This window comes from Bubalus bubalis, chromosome 9 (assembly GCF_019923935.1).
Source record: "Bubalus bubalis isolate 160015118507 breed Murrah chromosome 9, NDDB_SH_1, whole genome shotgun sequence".
Taxonomy (NCBI): Eukaryota; Metazoa; Chordata; class Mammalia; order Artiodactyla; family Bovidae; genus Bubalus; species Bubalus bubalis.
In genome coordinates this window covers 84,010,367-84,031,890 of record NC_059165.1, presented here as the reverse complement: position 1 = coordinate 84,031,890, position 21,524 = coordinate 84,010,367, and the positions used below count along the sequence as shown (strand labels likewise).

General features: G+C 42.8%; 1 protein-coding gene across 1 annotated transcript in view; it reads right to left on the bottom strand.

The window, feature by feature from the left end:
* LMNB1 (lamin B1) overlaps positions 1–14,738 on the bottom strand; it is a 53,268-nt gene extending 38,530 nt beyond the window's left edge. Inside the window, exon 1 of the mRNA XM_006073358.4 lies at positions 14,018–14,738. Coding sequence (XP_006073420.3) covers positions 14,018–14,376 — 359 coding nt within the window. The 5' untranslated portion in view covers positions 14,377–14,738. The remainder of the gene's footprint in view (positions 1–14,017) is intronic.
* Between the last annotated feature and the right edge of the window lie 6,786 nt (positions 14,739–21,524).

Below are 21,524 nucleotides of genomic sequence, written 5' to 3'. Positions count from 1 at the left end.
ATCAATGCTTATGCAATGCAACTAGACAAGAAAAAAGCACAGATGCCAAATTATATTTCTATAATAAGATAAAACTAATAGAAAGCCTCCTGATTCCTACTGACTCGATGTCTTAACAACTGATATCATCTTTCTTTATAATTAAAACTAAGTAAGTTGGGGGCAGGGGGGCGGAAAGCAAGGGAATTCCAAAAAAAAAATCTACTTCTGCTTCATTGACTATGCTAAAGTCTTTGATTGTGTGGATCACAACAATCTGTGGAATATTCTTAAAGATATAAGAATACCAAACCACCTTACCTGCCTCCTAAGAAACTGGTATGCAGGACAAGAAGCAACAGTTAGAACCAGACATGGAACAATGGACTGGTTCCAAATTGGGAAAGGAGTACGTCAAGGCTGTATATTGTCACCCTGCTTATTTAACTTATATACAGAGTACATCATGCAAAATGCCAGGCTAGAGGAATCACAAGCTGGAATCAAGATTGCTGGGAGAAATAGCAACAACCTCAGATATGCAGATGACACCACCCATATGGCAGAAAGAGAAGAGAAACTAAAGAGCCTCTTGATGAAGGTGAAAGAGGACAGTGAAAAAGCTGGCTTAAAACTCAAACATTCAAAAAACTAAGATCATGGCATCTGGTCCTATCACTTCAAAGCAAATAGACTGGGAAAATGCAGAAACAGTGTCAGATTTCATTTTCTTGAGCTCCAAAATCACTGCAGACGGTGACTGCAGCCACGAAATTAAAAGGCGTTTGTTTCTTGAAAGAATAGCTATGTCAAACCTAGACAGTGTTTCAAAAAGCAAAGACATCACTTTGCCCACAAAGGTCCATATAGTCGAAGCTATGTTTTCCCAGTAGTCATGTATGGATGTGAGAGATGAACCATAAAGAAGGCTGAGTGCCAAAGAACAGATGCTTTTGAACTGTGGTGCTGGAGAAGACTCCTGAGAGACCCTTGGACAGCAAGGAGATCAAACCAGTCAATCCTAAAGGAAATCAACCCTGAATATTCATTGGAAAGGCTGGTGCTGAAGCTGAGGCTCCAATACTTTGGCCACCTGACGTGAAAAGGCTGACTCACTGGGAAAGACCCTGATACTATGAAAAATCAAGGGCAAGAGAAGGGGCAACAGAGGATGAGATGGCTGAATGGTTTCACTGACTCAAGGGACATGAGTTTGAGCAAACTCAGGGAGATAGTGATGGATGGACACAGAAGCCTGGCGTGCTGCAGTTCATGGGTTCACAAAGAGTCTGACATAACTTAGTGACTGAACAGCAACAAGTAAGTGGGGAAAATACTATTTTCATAGGTAATCAAAAGGAAAAGCGGTACAGGAAAGGAAAACTATAGAACACTACTGAGTTCTGTTGAGGATTATGTTCACAGAATATAGGCCTCTCTGCTGTAACACAGTATGTGTTTCTGAAAACTCTTGCACATTAAAAATAAGAGAATGGGGAAAATAAGGTTGGAACCAATCATTCAAAAGTTACACAGCCATGTAACCAATGCACCAGCAGTAACATATTTAGTACACCAGGAGATAGATGGCTTGGGCAATGCAAACAGTCAGTTTAGTGCGGCTAGAGCTGCCTCAAGAGATCTCAGAGACGCACAACATCAGAGAGGCCTTGCTGATCTGCAGGAACTGAGACATTAGAGACAGAAATAGACTGAATACAACCAAGGCTATAAGAACAAAAGTAGAGTGCCTCTCTAGGGGAGGGAATCCTGGGTGCAGGATCCTTAACTTTGTTAAAATGGAATTGAAGTCAGAGCTTTCTTTTCCTCTGAACTCTACTCTTGATATTCTGACTCTCCTTTACTAGGAAAAGCCACATATAAATCAATACAACCTCCAATTATAATTATACCATTTCTCTATTTACCAGGCACATACGAGCAAATTGGTGCTCCAGGAGCATTTGCAGCAATGCTGCAATGAATGGTGATTCATTAATACTTTATATACCAAAAGCTGACCTAAAGCTCATCTCAACTAAAATATAATGCATGACTATTAGGAGGAAAAGAGGAAGAAAAATTTGTATTATGAAGAACAGAAAGAAAACTCAATTCTTCATCTTCCATAGATGGGACTGAATAAAAAACTTCATGTTTGGAGGGGAGGGAGCAAAGCCAAGTACGGTATAAGCTGAAGCCAGACAGTCACTCAGGAGCCAGCTCATGAAGGGAAGAACATTTAGGTAGAATGACCATTATGTCCAAGTCTGTCTAGGGCAATTTCCACGGGCACCAGTTGTCCCAGCATAATTATCAATAGCTCTCTCTTTCACACACAGAAAGAAGTATCCCTGTTTGGATGCTAAATTATATGTCAATCTATTAGGTGATACTGAGGAGTTTAATCTTTACTCTAGAAGCCAGTCCTGGAAGCTACTTAAAAGTGTCTTAGACAAAGGCAGTGAAACAATCACATTTTTTAGTGCAGAATCTTAGAGGGATAAGTGTTTTGGTACCCTATCTAATGTTTCGCTACATAAACATCAAGTAAAAATCTACTTTAAATCGACCTTTAAGAACGTCTTCTTCCTTTCACATCAAGCACCCTTTGTGACCTACATGTTTATTCCCATTTCTTCTTTAATAATGGTCAGTGGCCTTTGACTAGCATTAGATGTTCCTCACAGTCAACAATATGCTCCCATGAACGAAAGTCAATGGATACTTTTTAGGCCTTATCAAACCAGCACTGCACTAACATTCCTTTGTAAATCTCCTTGTTCCATGACTCAAGCAAGTCTGGGCCTAATTCTCTTGCTATTACTTATTATCTTAGCTGTAGGTTTTCCATCCTCTACCTCATCCTCACATGTAGACGTTTTCCATCTCTGACTTTGTCCTTCTCTCTCTTTACCCCTCAATATCAGGCTCCAAAAACTGTATCTCCAATCAAGTCTCACCTCAGAGCTCCAGAGAAGTCCTCCAAATTGCTGGCATCTCCACCTAGCAATCTAGCAACAACTAACTGACTAACACCATTAACTTCTCATTAATTCTGAGTAGGATGCTTCACATCTGGTCCTTTCCTGCCAGTCTCTGGTAAGAGCAACTCCATCTCCCCAGGTGCTCCCATGCATGGAAGCCATCACCCAAGATTCCAATTTCCCTAACCTCGCACACTTAGTACCTCTTCAATCCACCTCTGCCCTTTCCCACTTCCTACCTCAGTTCAGGAGCCATAACCCCACATGCTCATACTAGTATTTCTACCTCTACTCTTTTTTTCCTCCACACAAAAGGCAGACTGATGATGTCAGTCTTCTGCCTGAAATTCTTGAGGCTCTTCATTACCTAAAATCAAACCCTCCCTCACCTCGTTTTTACTTTTCTGGGCTCCAAAATCACTACAGATGGTGACTGCAGCCATGAAATTAAAAGACACTTACTCCTTGGAAGGAAAGGTATGACCAACCTAGATAGCATGTTCAAAAGCAGAGACATTACTTTGCCAACAAAGGTTCATCTAGTCAAGGCTATGGTTTTTACTGTGGACATGTATGGATGTGAGAGTTGGACTCTGAAGAAGGCTGAGCGCCGAAGAATTGATGCTTTTGAACTGTGGTGTTGGAGAAGACTCTTGAGAGTCCCTTGGACTGCAAGGAGATCCAACCAGTCCATTCTGAAGGAGATCAGCCCTGGGATTTCTTTGGAAGGAATGATGCTAAAGCTGAAACTCCAGTACTTTGGCCACCTCATGCGAAAGAGTTGACTCATTGGAAAAGACTCTGATGCTGGGAGGGATTGGGGGCAAGGAGGAGAAGGGGACGACAGAGGATGAGATGGCTGGATGGCATCACTGACTCGATGGATGTGAGTCTGAGTGAACTCCGGGAGTTGGTGATGGACAGGGAGGCCTGGTGTGCTGTGATTCATGGGGTCGCAAAGAGTCGGACACGACTGAGCAACTGATCTGATCTGATCTGATTTGATACAGCTCGAGTTTGCCCTTCTAAAGTTTTCCATTTAGAAGTCAATTCTACTTCCGTCTCAACATTCAGCTCAGATTTCCCTGCCTCCCCCAATTCTCCTCAGCAGCAGCTTTACAAGCTCCTTCTCTGCCCTGGCAGCCCCATTCCCCACAGCATGAGGAGGATACTGCTATCACAGCACTGATTACATCGTATTAGCATGTGCTTATGTGCTCAGTCGCTAAGTCGTGTCCAAATCTTTTGTGACCCCATGGACTGTGGCCCACCAAGTTCCTCTGTCCATGGGATTTCTCAGGCAAGAATACTAGAGTGGGTTGCCATTTCCTCCTCCGGGGGATCTTCCCAACCCAGGGATCCAACCTGTGTCTCCTACATTCGAAGGCACATTCTTTACAACTGAGCCACCAGGGAAGCCTGGATATGTATTAGCATATCGCCTTAGAATTTCAAACAGCTGCCTCAGTTACTTCACCAGTTTCCTCATCCTTTGAACAAGGTTATCATAAGGCTTAAAAGACAGTATCTGTAAAGCATCTAGCACAGTATCTGGCAAACACAAGAAGCACAAAATAAACATTAGTTCTTTTTGTCCTGCATCTTACACATGTATTCTAATCTCTCTAGGTCTCAATTTCTGAACCCACCAAGTGGGCTGGATAGACCTGATGATCCAAGTCTCCTCCTAGCAGTAAAAATGCTGTAATTCTATAAATGCAATAAATGCAAATGCAGTAAAGGGAAAATTTTATTTTAAAAGGACCAAGTAAACATACTAGCTAGGGATAGTCTCACTTTCATTCAGGTCTACAGCAAAGACATCAGCAAAAACCTAAGACTGTGACCCAAATGTGAATCTTTACTCCTTTATGCTTGGAACATGACCATAACAATAAAAATGATCAAGAACTAAAAGAAACCCCCAGAAACTAAATTCTCTGAAACACGAAAAGTACACCCATATACTGTCAGCGGAATCAAAAATTGGCAAAGTTGTAATTACTTTATGCAGTGGTTAACATTTAACCAATAAATTAGTTAACATTTAACCATTTTTAAGTTAACCAGGAGGAAAAAAAATCTTACACTGTCAGCAAGTGAGAAGATAATCATGGCCCTCTATGACCTCTCAGAAATTAGGTAGATATAGCCACTGCAAAACCTACATCTTTGGTCACAGTAAACTAATCCTACCCTAAAGGCTGTTGATGTATCTTTAAAATGATGATACAGCACATGTACTGACATGTAAATAAGTTCACAAAGCAGTGTAGCATGAAAGAAGGTTACGCATCAATATTTATCATGAGCCCATTTTTGTTAATTATATGGATATAAACAGGAAAATTTATTTTCCATAGAGTACATATAATTTTTGTGTAGCTATATATATATATATATATATAAATTCCCCAAGAACTGCCAAAGCACAAACCGTTTTATCAGAAAGATATACTGGGGGAGGTAGAGAGTTAAAAACTCCGATTAGAAAACACTGGACCCCAGAAATAACTGGCAACTTCAGTTAAAGGGGGTCCTGTCACACAATTGATACTTAGGGCTCATTCTCACTGTGCGTGCAAGAAATACATCTTCAGTGATGATACCTAATTCAAAAATACCTGCGATGACGTCATCTGGACAAATGAAAAGAACAAGCATATGGAGTGTATGGAGGGGAAAAACACGGAGCACGTTTTTATAGAGCTTCATCTTTCATTCCGTGTGTTTACTTCCTTGAATCTGGGTACACCAAAAGAATGCCTAGTCCATCCTCCTAGTTTAAATAAACAACTCCAAAAGTTATCTTGCTTTACCAAACATCCTTTGAAAGCATGGGAAGGAAGCATCATGATGGGTTCATTACTTAGAACCTGTCGCCTAGACTTTAATACCAATTCTAGGCAGCAATCCTTCCCATTCTTCCCTTGAAAATTAAAGTGATATTTACCATGATGTTATATACCTCTCATATTAAGGCTAGGGAGTTACTGGCAACTTGTTTCTACCAGGGCAGAATCAGGACATAAACAGAAGACCAAGTAATACATGAGATCAAGGTTTTTGGAGTTTTTTTTTCAATTAGCTATACTACATACAAAGAAAAGTCCCTGGAGCAGATTAGCATTTATTATTTTAGATTTGAAAACTAGAAAATATGAATATTAAAACAACCTGCAGGATTGGTTAGTCTATGCACCTAAATTTTATTCTCTGTGACCAAAATATGTATAAAGTCAACAGAATGAATATATACAGTAAGTCCAATATACAGTAAGTTCCTTTTCCCCTGAGGAAAGTAAGAGAAAAATAAACAGCTTATGTGATTTACATTGCATTTCAGTATGCTTCCTAATTTCTTCAAATTGCCAATCCTGCTAAAAACCCACCCATTAATATAAGACAAGTAAGTGGTCAGAGTGAGCGCGCAGCGGCTGCGAAGACTCCGGCGCGTGCCGGCCAGGCCTCAAGCTCGCCTAGTCCGCGTTCCTCCGCGCCCCTCGTCCGCGCCTGCCCGGCGCCTCTTAAAAAAAAAAAAAAAGACAAGTAAGTGAAATACTAGAAAAAGGTCTGAGTTTCTTCATTCTTCCTGAGATTCAGAAAACGACTACTTACATCTTATCCCAATTATTCAGATGAGGAAATGAAGGTTCAAAGAACTGAAGTTACCTGTCCCAAATCACAAAAAGTAAGAAGTACTACTATATCTCAGGCTACCATGAGACACATGATTGACAAGTGTCCCAAACATACTTGTTAGTAGCACATCAGCACCTGTACACAATTTTTAATGAAAACACACAAATCCAAAATTTCCAACAGAAGTTTCCTTACTAATGTACTGACAAAGCAAAAGTCAGAGGAATGTCATTTTCCTGAAGGAATATACTATGTAGGCTTGATCCCCTCAACCTGAAACCTATCCCACTCAAAATTTGCTTGGGGATGGAAGTAGAAAGCCTACATATCTTCAGATGCATATGCAGCATGAAAAAATACAACCAACATTAAACTTTATTCTGTTTGGAGAAAAGACATTCTTTTCACAAAATTATATTTAAAAATCTTAGCACCAACTTTTGAAAAGATATGAAATTCCACTTTAACAAAACATTTGTCCAGTACCTCAAAGATTAATATGAAAAAACGCTGGCTTTGAAGCCTAATATCTATAATATACTAAACTAAGTTTCCTGGGATATCCTTTAAAAATTTTTTTTTTAAATGAAGAAATGTAAGTTGACTTGCTCAGCATCTCAAACAATCCTACAGCATCCATTGTATTAGTTACATTCTAGTGAGAAAGCTGAGCGCAGAAGAATTGATGCTTTTGAACTGTGGTGTTGGAAAACTCTTGAGAGTCCCTTGGACTGCAAGGAGATCCAACCAGTCCATCCTAAAGGAAATCAGTCCTCGGTGTTCATTGGAAGGACTGATGTTGAAGCTGAAACTCCAATATTTTGGCCACATGATGTGACGAGCTGACTCATTTGAAAAGACCCTGATGTTGGGAAAGACTGAAGGCAGGAAAAGGGGATGACAGAGGATGAGATGGTTAGGTGGCATCACCGACTCAATGGACATGAGTCTGGGTAAACTCCAGGAGTTGGTGATGGACAGGGAGGCCTGGCGTGCTGCGATTCATGGGGTCGCAAAGACTCGGATATGACTGAGCGACTGAACTGAGCTCGCATTTCCACTTTCCTAATTATTCATAATTCTCAAAAAAGAGAAGATCACTATAGAGTTAATTTTGCATCAAGTTTGAATATCTACTATGAATAAATCAATCAAATTTGTGTTTGACGAACAGAGTACAACTTCTAGAACCTGATAAGCCAAGTGAAGTTACTAAGCAGTCAATTAAAAAACATAAATCATTCCTTTCCTATACATAAGTCCAGAGCTCTAACGCTTACTTACGTTTTCATTAATTCATTTGGTGACAAAATTTGACCTGAATGGATATGAGGCTATTTTTAGACATTTTTCTCCACTTACTGTGACTATTAATATCTTTCCTTGCAGAAATATCTATTTCATAGAGTGCTACCCCAGACCCCACTGGGGGTGTCATATACAGTACATGCCTATTACCTTCTTACATTTGGAATTGCTTTTAATTCCAAACACATGTGGCCATGTGAGTTTTACATGAAAGACTGTGGACTTATACCACTGAAGGAAAAAAAGGTATGTATCCATGTAATTAGTTACTAAACAATCATTCAACATTATTATCTCTTATATTTAGTTTTTCTGCATAATTAGCTAATACTGAAATTCTCAATTAAATCCATTTTTTACTTTTTGTTTAAAGTGTTGATTGATGGTATGCATCATTTTTTGCAAGTGTTCCCCAAAAACCTTCCAATGAAACATACTAAATAATTAGGCTTTAAGTTCAGTTCGGTAGCTCAGTCGTGTCTGACTCTTTGCAACCCCATGGACTGCAGCATGCCAGGCTCCCCTGTCCATCACCAACTCCCGGAGCCTAATCAAACTCATGTCCATCGTGTCAGTGATGCCATCCAACCATCTTATCCTCTTGTCGTTCCCTTCTCCTCCCGCCTTCAATCTTTCCCAGCATCAGGGTCTTTTCCAATGAATCAGTTCTTCACATCAGATGGCCAATCACTCCTTCCAATGAATATTCAGGACTGATTTCCTTTAAGATGGACTGGTTGGATCTCTTTGCAGTCCAAGGGATTCTTGGAGTGAATCACAGTAGCTGTATCTTAGATCTGAGATCAGTTTCCATGCAAGAGACCACCTGCACAGAAACTGTTGTCAAATTCTTTCTAACAGGACAAGCGTCTCCAAGAATTCTTCTGTCTTTGGACTTCCTTGGCAGTCCAGTGGTCAAGACTCCATGTTTCCACTGCAGGGCACATGGGTTCATCCCTGGTTGGGGACCCACACATGGAGAGGTGAGATTAAAACAAAGAATGCTAAAAATCAAAAAGGAACTAAGTAATTTTTGAATGTATAATTCTCTTAAGACTTGTTTTCCTAACCTAAATACACCCAAATGATAAGACTAATTACAAAGACTTTGACTCCAAATAAGTTAGAGAAAATTATTCATAAATAAAAGAGCTCAATGGACCCAGATAGTAAAACATTACTTCTTTGTCATCCTACAAATTATACTTCAATTACATTGCTCAAAATTAAATGATTTCCAAGACTTCCATGCATTGATCTCCCCACTATACTCTTGACCAAAAAAGCAGTTAACAACAAATAAACCCACAGGATCAAAGTGAACAGAAAAGGGCTCATTAGCAAACATTTCAACAAATTTCTAGTAGATGAAATGTAGATAAATGTACCTAGCACAGATCATGCACACAAAGGCTACAAGAGAAAGTGAAGCAGAATTAAAATGATGGATTAACCCATGAAACAGCTTTGCACCTCACCCTCTTGGGCACCCCTTAACATAAATGCGGGCTTTCCAACAAGTGGGCCAAGAGTACATTCCATTCATATATAAAGAAGTCCTAGTTTGCTCTTTCACTCAGAAAAGTAGGAAGGAGCTACCTAAACAATCCAACATTTATTTTCAAGCATTACCTAGTCCTTCACTTGAAAATGTAGACTACCAAGGATCAGTAATTGACAAAAATTAGTAGGGAAAAAAAAAAACAAACCGAAACAAAAGAACAAGTAACCAGGGAAAAAAACATATAATCCAATGAGCAGAAGAGAATTTTAAAAAGAAAACTAAATATTACCCTCAGACAGATTAAAGAAAATAATGCATCCTTAAACAGATACAAGTTGAATAAAGAGAAATATCTGTATAAAGATTTCTTGGAATTAAAAGTATGACTCTGCCTGTAAAATGTCACTACCGAGCTGGAGAAAAGCAAAGTGATCTCCAGAACAAAAAAATGATTATGAGAAAACAAGATACCCAAGACTTCAACATTTTAACAAGAGAGAACTAAGAAAATAGAACTCAAAAAAAATATGCAATAAAGGTCCCAGAGCTAAATAAAGATCAAGCCTTGAAATAGAAAAGATGCATAACAACTACAATGCATAAGAGGATATCCATATCTAAGACCTATCACCATGCAATCCCAGAAAACCAGAATAAAAGAAAATCCCAAAGCTTTCAGAGAGGAAAAGAAAATCAAAAGCAATTACCAAAAAAAAATAATAATAATAATACTGTGACTGGCATTAGATAGACAGTAACAACTGGGTGCTAGAAGACAGTGGGTCAATACGACACCTTCCAAGCTGTGAGGAAAAATTCTGAAGTGCAATTTTATAGCTAGCCCAACTATCAATCACGCATGAGACAAAAATTAGTTATTTTCGGACATACAAGACTTGGAAAGTTTAACTCTTGCCATCTTTTCTGAATAAGTAACTTAAAGCTTCTCCCAACAAAATGAACGAAGGAACCAAGGAACCAAAAATATGTGACACAGGAGGAAACTGGATCTAAATCAGGTATATTAGTCTGTTAGTTGCACACCATGTCTTAGGAGCAGGGAACTTAAGGAAAGAAAGTAGCCTCGCATAATAGATATTATAACTGCTGCTGCTGCTGCTGCTAAGTCGCTTCAGTTGTGTCCGACTCTGTGAGACCCCACAGACGGCAGCACACCAGGCTCCCCCATCCCTGGGATTTTCCAGGCAAGAATACTGGAGTGGGTTGCCATTTCCTTCTCCAATGCATGAAAGTGAAAAGTGAAAGTCAAGTCGCTCAGTCGTGTCTGACTCTTAGCAACCCCATGGACTGCAGCCTACCAGGCTCCTCCATCCATGGGATTTTCCAGGCAAGAGTACTAGAGTGGGGTGCCATTGCCTTCTCCAGATATCATAACTAGGTATCTTCAAAACATCTGAAGATACGCTAAACGAAAATTTCTCTTTAATCAGCAAGAAAGATGGAAGGCTATTTAAGAACAAAAGAAAGGATTGAAATATCAACGTAAAATGTGGCATGTTTTGAGGAGTTGATACTTACTAAAAAAGAAAATATATCTGACTCTGACAACAGAAATATATGCACAGGCTCTACATATATAAATATACATTAGATATATATCAAGCAATTTTTCTACCAAATCCCAGTAGACATCTAAAATATTGTTTTCAGTTGTCAAGTCCTCAGCGGAGAAGGCAATGGCACCCTACTCCAGCACTCTTGCTTGGAAAATCCCATGGACAGAGGGGCCTGGTGGGCTGCAGTCCATGAGGTCGCTAGGAGTCGGACACGACTGAGCGACTTCACTTTCACTTTTCACTTTCTTGCATTGGAGAAAGAAATGGCAACCCACTCCAGTGTTCTTGCCTGGAGAATCCCAGGCTGCTGTCTATGGGGTCGCACAGAGTCGGACACGACTAAAGCGACTTAGCAGCAGCAGCAGCAGTATCTGTTTGGCCACCTCATGCGAAGAGTTGACTCATTGGAAAAGACTCTGATGCTGGAAGGGATTGGGGGCAGGAGGAGAAGGGGATGACAGAGGATGAGATGGCTGGATGGCATCACCGACTTGATGGACGTGAGTTTGAGTGAACTCTGGGAGTTGGTGATGGACAGGGAGGCCTGGCGTGCTGCGATTCATGGGGTCGCAAAGAGTTGGACACGATTGAGCGACTGAACTGAACTGAACTGAGTATCTGTTACCCTAGCATTATATCACATACACTGATTTCATTGATTCTAATAATAATACACATATTCTTCACTTTCTCATCTTGCTGAAACCAGCATGCATTTTACAATCCATGCAGAGCCTTCTACCACTACAGTCAGCCAGGTGGCAGTCTTGTTACTATGTAAAAAAACCTTCCAAGTGGATGCCTTCTGGAAAGATAATAAAAGCACCAAAAATGTTTCAGATTATATGAAACACGATTCTTACTTACTTGCTGAGTATCTCCCCTATATTAACATAAGAGCAGTAACTTTTTTTTTTTTAATCCCTGTATCCTCCACATAAAACAGTGACTGGCACATAACAGATACTTGATCTGTGTCACAGTTAACATCCCTGAAACCAGGATGGGTACAACAGGATATATCCTACATATTTGGCCCTGAAATTTCTTTTTTCTTAGTGGTACATATGATACTGGTGAATCACATAAGCAATAGCATCCAAGATAAGAAATTCAGTAACAACAAATTTAGAGGAAGAGAGGGACAGCAGTGACAGTACTGACCCATTTCAAAAGCTGACTCCAAAGGTTGAAAAATCCAGGAAACAGAAATACAAGTTGTTTGTTTGTTTGTTTGTTTTTGGCCAAGAGGCAAGCGGGGATAATAGTTACCAGACCATCTCGCACCAAGGATGGAACCCATGTGTGCCCCCTGCATTCTGCCATATTCAGCAGGATCTTAACCCCTGGACTGCTCAGAAGTCCCAGCTTATTATTTTATTTTGTGGAACTAAATACTCAAAGAAATAAAAACAAAAAGAGCTAAATGTGATATGTCTCCTGGAAAGAGTCAGGAGACATCATTTATCACTATAAGCCAATCTATATAGGATTTTAGTTTTACCAAGTGTACATACTCTTTCTGAACCGTTTTTCAAATATCTAACATAGGGGAGGTTGAAATTCACATATACAAAACCACAGGGACCCAGATAGGGATATTTACACGGATGGAGACAGAAAGACACTCAGGGGAACACAAAGTAAAAGTCAGAACCAGGTATCTTCATAAATTTCAATTGGCAAGAGGGGATGGACACCACCGGAATTCTGGTGGCAAACAGCAATACTCTAAAGCGTGACATCAACACTAACTGCCTACTGGTGATAATTATGCCATTATTTTTTGCCTCACAAAGGCAAGGTAGGATCGGCAAAGTTTATCTCTGTGCCCTGGACTGATAATTCACACTCTCTTACGAGAATTAATTACAAGCTTTCCTTCGTTCGATCCCTGGATTGAGAAGATCCCCTGGAGAAGGAAACAGCAACCCACTCCAGTATTCTTGCCCCTGGGAAATCCCATGGACAGAGGAGCCCGACGGGCTACAGTCCACCGGCTCGCAGAAGAGTCCGACACGAGTTAGCGATTAAACAGCAACAACTACAAACTCCTTCACCACAACTCTCCACATTTATACAATACCCCTTTCACCTGCTCTGGCCTGTCAACACGACAGTTGAGGGGACTGTGCTAGGTCTATCTTACATTCGAAAAATCAAGTGACTAGTTCTTGGCGATGCAAAAGTTAGGCGAGAGGACTGTTGCCGGGGGGCGGGTAGGTGGTCCGGCGATCGGAGAGCAGTAGCCACACAGACAAAAACCCAGCTTGCAAAGTTCTGTGCAAAGCATCCAAGGACCCGCTTCTGTCTCCACAGAAAGGACATCTTTCCCCAAAGCTAACCAGCTTGAAAAACCCAACTTGCCAGGAGCAGAGAGTGGCGCGCGGTTCAGACTCCTCCCCTCCCTCCGTGCGCAAGGCAGGCGCAGAACGAGCGCAAAATGTCACAGGGCCAAGACTAAGCGCGCCAAAGCGGGTCCCACCCCCGGGAGACCGGGACGCCGGAGGCAGGTCCCTCCCCTTCCTCTCTCTCGGCCGCGCAGAGCTCATTCATTCTCCAAGCGGGCAGCGGGATCTCCCCAGACAGCCATTCCTGCACCGCAAACCCACCAGACGCTTTGTCTCCGGCCTGGCCGGAAACCGGGGCGCGCATTTAAGCGCGCGCCCTGACGCCACCTCTCCGCACCTGGCGCCCGCCGAGTCCCGGGGCGGAAAAGCCTTATGGATCTTACGGTCCGAATCCCTAAGCCGGGCGCTCGTCGTTGGCGGGCCCACGCACGCACTTCGCCAGGTCCTACTAGGAATCCAAGATCGGGAAATGTGCATCCCCGTCCCACTATCACTACTGCTTGAGGGCTCTGCGCTTTTGCCCAGAATGAAAAACACTAGATTCTTTCTTCTTGGAGACCGAGACCCTGCCCGTTCCGAAGGGCGTGGGCACTCCGTCCCTCGCCTCCCGCCCGAGCGGCAGCCCCCGGTCCGTGTGTGAGGTACAGCGGCCGCCAGGCAAGCACTCACTTGAGGAGCAGCTGGTCGTGCTCGGCCTTGAACTTGCCCAGCTCGATCTGCAGCTTCGCGCGCTCGCGGGCCGTGTCGTCGAGCGCGCGTCGCGCGTCGGCCAGCTCGGTCTCGTAGAGCGCCTTGAGGCCGGTGAGCTCGCGGCCGCGCACCTCCTCACGCTCCGTCACCTGCAGCTGCAGCGCGCTGTTCTCCGTCTCCAGGCTGCGCACCTTGTCGATGTACACGGCCAGTCGATCGTTGAGCTCGCGCAGCTCCTCCTTCTCTTGGAGTCGCGACAGCCGCGTGGGGCTCAGCGGCGTGGCGGGGCCGCCGGCGCGACTGCCGCTCCGCGGCGGCACGGGGGTCGCTGTCGCCATGGCGATCGGCGGGGAGAGCGGAGCGCGGAGGCCGCGGGCAGCGCCGGGACACGGAGGGGGCTGCAGAAGGCGAAGCGGGAAAGAAGGCACGAACCGGCGACCCGCGCTCGCGGAGAGGCCGCCGTGGGGAGGAAAGACGGAGGACTCGGGGGTGGCGGGAGACGGGTTACAACACAAAGGGCAAAGGGGGAAGACCGCGAATCAATCAAACATAAAACGCCCTTTGTAAAAAAAAAAAACAGGCACAGACACACACGCGCGCACACACACACAAACGGTCGGGAAATACGAGGCGAGGGTGCCCGAAAGGGCCGAGCCGAGTCCGCGCGCCGCCGCCACCGCCGAGTCTCCCGCCCGCAGCACTTTGTTTCCTCTCCGGCGGCGCAGAGCCGCGGGCGGGGGGAGGAGGGCGGAGGGGCGGGCTGGCTGCGAGCCGCGGGGGGCGGAGGTGGCGCGGGCGGCGGCGCCGCGCTCCCTCCCCAAGATGGCCGGCGCGCTCCGGCATCGCCACGTGACCGTCGCTGGCCAACGAGGAGCCCGCAGCTCGGGGGCCGGGCCTGTAAATTCAAAATCGGGCCCTCAGGCAACCGTCGGCTCCGCGCGCCTGGCTGGGCGTGGCTGGGGAAAGGGCCGAGGGCGGCAGGGAGGGGCAACAGGGACTGCTCACGCCGCGGCCCTGGGCCCAGCGTTGGCTGGGCCTTCCCACCACCCCGCGGGGACCCCCTGGCGGGGCAGGGCCAGCGGATGGCGGGAAGGGGCCCAGAGGTTTCCGGGGCGGGTCCGTGCCACCACCCACACCCGGCAGTTCAGGGAAATTCAAAAGTAAACGTTTCTAATAGCCACACACAGAACTCGCGGAGGCTGGGATGACCGCGGGCTTTGTAACCTTATCCCGCCGCGCGAAGAAGGTTCGGAAAACGGTCTTGAGGCCGGACCGCGGTGGAGTTACGTCATGGGCGCTGATGACTCGCGTGCGGGTTCCAAGTGCAAACCTGTGCTTTTCTCAGTGGAAAACGTATCAGAACACCTTCCCATTAAATTGACACACGTGCGTCTTGAAGACAAGATAAAAACCGAAGAATCAGTGCTGACAGGCGGTCCTTGTTCCGTTTTATTTCTTAACTTAGGGCCTTATAAAATCAAAACCTCACATGTGATATGATTAACACGTTACTAAGTATTTAACTGAGTGAGTCTGAGTGAACTCCGGGAGTTGGTGATGGACAGGAAGGCCTGGCGTCCTGCGATTCATGGGGTCGCAAAGTGTCGGACACGACTGAGCGACTGATCTGATCTGATCTGATCTGAAGTATTTAACACAAGCTGTTCGTGCTCACGCTTCAGTAAAATCCAATGCATCGAAATCTAAACTTGTGAAAATATAAGTAGAAATGACTTTTTGCCTTAAAAGGGGAGCCCCTAAACTGTTGACCACAGTTCTAACAGAACGTCCATTAATCCCTTTGAGAGTTTTAAACTTTCATGTTTAACGTTTATTGAAATTTACTATGTCCCCTGCCCTGGGCTTCTCGTGGATTATCGGTCCAGACATTGTGTGGTACAGAAACTAGATTCTTTCCACTTGAAAACGTCTCCACTTAATACTGCAATTTCCCTACAATCTCCTGGCAGATAGTATTTGAACCCAGGCGGTTCCGCTATAACCTAGAAGGCCATCTCATAACCCTTTAGAGACGTATCTGAAGAGTAATTACAGGTTGTGCGAAGTCGCTCAATCGTGTCAGACTCTTTGCGACCCCATGGACTGCAGCCCGCCAGGCTCCTCTGTCCGTGGAATTTTCCAGGCAAGAATACTGGAGCAGTTTCCCATTTTCTACTCCAGGGGATCTTTCCCACCCAGGGATCAAACTCTTGTCTCCTGCATTAGCAGGTGGATTCTTTACCACTGTGCCTGCCACCTGGGAAGCCCCCCAAATTACTGGTTAGTTACCTTAATAATGGCAGGAATGAAGACTAGAATGTTCTTCAAGTATTAATCAAGTCATGTACATAAGAATTAGTCAAGGGCACCAGGCTGAGTATCATCTGTCAATTTCCTGGCACTCTGAGTGAGACACTCTCCTTATTAGTGGTTCTGTTTCCTGCCCTGTTATCTAAAATACTTCCTTACTTAACCTCCTTGATAATTAAAAAAATTGAAAAGGTTCTAGTTTAAAGTTGGTGTTAGGAGTTTATAAATGAGTATTAAAATAATTTTAATAAAAGGATCTTGAAAGTCTAGGTTATTTATAAGAAATGAGGCCTACAGAGGTGAATACTGAGCCCAAGATGGCAGAATCTGGATTGCAATGTAAATCCATTCTCCTTGGGGCCCTTTCCCACTGATGACTTGGCTTTCACTCCATACCTTCCTTTAACACCTCAGCCGTTAAAAAAAATGGAAATTTTAAAAAATTATTTTCTTCCCATTTTTGAAGTTTCAAGATTGAATGGGATTTAAGTCATGGTCTTTACTGCTCTCAATGTTTTTAAGATGTCTCTTGAAAATTTGGGAATTCCTCAGTCTCATTGGTTTAGGAAACAGATTATGTCCTATTAGCTGAAATAGCACATACCCTGGAGTCAGACAGTTAAGGTTTTGCTGTTGATAGCAGTGTTAACTGTATGGAAATTATTCCTTGGTTTCCTCATAGGAAAATGTAGATGATTCCTACCTAGCAGGGGTTTGCAATAATTAAAGTAACATTAAGTAATATGTGTAGTGTTTAGACATAATATGGGATGGCTAAATAATAATCCTTACTAATAGTTATCCTGTGTCTCCAATCAAAAGCAATGAAAACAATGAAATTTTAGCTTTAGAATTAGTTAATTGTGCAAACATTTGATCAGGCACTTTACCAAATGTGCACATTCCTTACTTATTCTCTTGGCTTTTCCCATGCCTACTCCATACTTGGAGTAAGAGTTGTTTCTTCCCTGATTTTTCATACTAAGTGTGTCTAGCCCTCTTCTTTTAAGCATTTCCTGCAATCCCATTACCTCCAATGTTTTTCCCAGTAAATGAGAAGTATATACTATATGGTGACAAGAACAGCCATGATTTCAAATATTCTGCCTGATTTTTTTTCTGTGAACCTTTACTTGTCAGTGCACATGTTCTGACTCAGATCAGTCGCTCAGTGGTGTCCGACTCTTTGCGACCCCATGAATCGCAGCACGCCAGGCCTCCCTGTCCATCACCAACTCCCGGAGTTCACTCAGACTCACGTCCATCGAGTCAGTGATGCCATCCAGCCATCTCATCCTCTGTCGTCCCCTTCTCCTCCTGCCCTCAATCCCTCCCAGCATCAGAGTCTTTTCCAATGAGTCAACTCTTCGCATGAGGTGGCCAAAGTACTGGAGTTGCAGCCTTAGCATCATTCCTTCCAAAGAAATCCCAAGGCTGATCTCCTTCAGAATGGACTGGTTGGATCTCCTTGCAGTCCAAGGGACTCTCAAGAGTGTTCTCCAACACCACAGTTCAAAAGCATCAATTCTTCGGCGCTTAGCCTTCTTCACAGTCCAACTCTCACATCCATACATGCCCACTGAAAAAACCATAGCCTTGACTAGACAGACTTTTGTTGGCAAAGTAATGTCTCTGCTTTTCAATATGCTATCTAGGTTGGTCATAACGTTTCTTCCAAGGAGTAAGCGTCTTTAGTGGTTAGCCATATACATTGCCACCAAACTTCAACTTCTCAGGGCATCCTTTATCTCTGTAAAACCCCTCCCACAGCACACAGCTACCTCACCACATACAGAGAATTAGACCTTTGCCTTCCTTTTTTTGTATGTTATGTGGATCTGGGACAGATAAATACAGGATACCTATCATAGCTGGGCAGAAGGGACCCAGACTAGGATGAGGGTGGGAAGGAAGGGAGAAGAAAAGGAGAGACTGAAAGCTAGCAGTAATCCAATTTTGTCCCAGGAGAGGGTGGTGACAGCTGGCAGATAGCTGAGTATACAGTGTAAACACATGGGGTAGCTAGGGATTCAATACAAAATGAAAGTATTGCTAAGAGGTGTCTCTCTTTTTAACTGATGTATGTTTTCTGAATATTTGAATGGTGAAAAAAATTAATATATGATCTTACATTAAACTAGATTGTTTCTATTTAATATAGAAAAGAAATTGCAAAAAATGTATATAATTGCAAAGTTAATACTTTTCCAGTTATCATAGAAACATAATAAATCATGTTTCAAAAGATTGTTACAGAATGTTACAGAATCCCTTCCAACTCTGATAATAATATTTGTGTTTTTAAAACCACCTAAGAGTTTTGTAGTTGTTGTTTTGTTTCTTTTTTGTGTGTTGTTTGTTTTTTTTTTTGGCCACATCACCTGTGGATCTTAGTTCCCAGAGCAGGATTTGAACTTGTGCCCCTTGCAGTGGGAGTGCAGAGTCTAGCAGGTTTACCAATGGTTACCCTGTATCTCCACAGCCTAAGAGTTTTAGAGGGTATTTCTCACCTTCAGTAGAATTGTTCTCTTAGCATAGCCCCTTGAAGTTTATATACTGCTGAAAATTGTCTTCCAAATTGCTTGTTAAGATCTGGACACAGGGCAAAGTAGAAGTGACAGGATTATTTTAACTCTGCTTCCATCCAAGAGCTTGTGATTTAGTCAAAAAGAAAAACCAATTTGCAGTTTTGTATTTTAGTTTTATTTTATGCCAAAATATGTTCATGATACAGCGTTGTTGTTTTTTTGATTATTTTTAAAAGTTATCTTTAAAGCATTTGTTAAACTAGTACCTGGCTTTTAACAGCTTTTTTTTTTTTTTTTTAACTCTTACAAAAGTATCCCCCTTCACCCTATATTCTGCATCTTTGCCTTTAAATGGTAAAAATAGCAAAAGACTAGAGTCCAAGTGTAGGATTTACAAGTAATTCAGCTGTTTCTGCTCTGATTGGAACTGACCCCACTCAGTTTTTCATGATCAGTCTTTAGTCCCTTTATCTTGATGTATGGTTTATCCTTCCCAATTATACTTTAATTTACTCATTTAGTTCTTAGTCTATTGAGCTGAGACTTTCCTTGCCTAGATTTTCCCCACCAGTCTGCCTCTTTCGTTTTGCCTGAGATTTCCCCATAAAACTTAGTCTTTCAGGTCAGTCTAGAAAAGTTGGGGCACTGTTTCCAGACCCCACAGCTGAGTTCAGGAAAGCAGAGGAAAAAGGAAGACACTGTATCTGCATAGCTGAAATGGGAAAAGAGAAGAATGAAGCTTCAACCAGGTATCAGGGTGTTCTTTTCTTCTTCCTCATTACCACAATTTTGGGGTGCTGTTCTTCCCAGAATGGCACAATAAACCAGAATTAAAGATAATTACACCATTCTTAGCTTCTACATTCAGTAGCTTTGACATTGGTATAAGAAAAGATTTGAAAAAAAGTGTAATATGGCTGGACCTCCACCCCATTTCTCATCCTTACCATCTCAACCCCAATAAATGCCTCCTGGCTAGGAAAGGAAGGAGAATTTGAACCCAGATACACTGTGAGAGTCATGGTCCCTTGTCCCATCCCTGAGCTGAGTTCAGGATAGAGGTGGAGGATATCCAAGAATGGAGATGGTTTGTGCCTCACAACAAAGTCTCCTGTTTGCTTCTATCTCAAGGCAACAGAACAGAAGCCAAGAGCAGCCTTCCTTAAAACCACTCTAGTGAGCAGCCTCAAAAAAAAAAATGGCCAAAGGGGTGGGAGAAGCAAGAAAGCGAGTGCAGAACAGCCAGGGAAGCTAGCCTAAAATTCTCCAGAGATTTGCACATTAAATATATATATATAATATATATATAAATATATATATATATTTAAGTAGAAACAAAGGTTCAGGATACCTAAAGAGTTATGCTCATTTGCTCATTCATTAATCCATGCATTTATTTATCAGACATTTGTGGAGGACTTTAACTATGTGCAGAGCAGGGATGACTAAAGTCCAAGCATGATCCCTGCTGGAGCTCTGCAGTCCAGTGGGGAGAAGGCAATGGTACCCCATTCCAGTACTCTTGCCTTGAAAATCCCATGGACGGAGGAGCCTGGTGGGCTGCATGCAGTCCATGGGGTCGCTAAGAATCGGACACGACTGAGCAACTTCACTTTCACTTTTCACTTTCATGCATTGGAGAAAGAAATGGCAACCCACTCCAGTGTTCTTGCCTGGAGAATCCCAGGGACGATGGAGCCTGATGGGCTGCCATCTACCGGGTCACACAGAGTTGGACACAACTGAAGCGACTTAGCAGCAGCAGCAGCAGTCCAGTGGTGGACAGGCAAGCATTTGTGCAAATAAATCCCACCCCACAGTGCCCCGTGCTAAAACTGAGGCATGAACAAGGTAATGTAGGTTCATTAAGGACCAAACAGCCCTCTGTGTTGGGAGGAGGAAAACACTTGGAGCCAGATGATCTTTGAGCTGGGCTGGGAAGAATGTCGGCCTCCAGGGACTGCAAAGTATATCGGGGACTTAGTAGAGACCAGTAAATGGCAACCCACACCTCCAGGGAGAATTAGGGGGAAACCCTAGATGGAATCCTAACCTCCTTATGTTGTGTTTTTTATTTCAAACCACACTGCATATGGTAAGGGAAGCAGATGTTGGTCAACAATCTTAACTTCAGGCATAGCTTACATTGTCAGGAAAAATGGGAAATTGAGGAAATTACGGAAAAATTAAAACAATTACATTACTTAAGCTGAGTTGTAAAAGAACAGTTATGTAAAACAAAAATAGATAATCAACTAAGCGGGAAATTTTGAGTAACTCCTTTGTGCAAAGCACAGCACCACATGCTTTCAAAGAAATGTTTTAAAGTATGATACATGGTTCATTCCCTCCATAAAGGTATCATCTTGTGTTTGTGGAAATGAAATGTATACATGCAAATAAATAGGTTAGGCAACTAAATCGTGAGTGACAAAGGCCTCAAAGAATGACATCATTGACAAGTGTTAAATCTCTACTAAAACATAGAGAATGAAGAAATTAGAGAATTAGAGGACAGTGTGAAAAAAAGATTTAACTAGACATTGAAGTAGAGAAAATCTTATTTAGTAAGAGATTTGATTTATAAAAAAATTATCTTGACACACAATTTTTCAGGAGTAAATCTGTTCCATAAAGTGAGATGATTC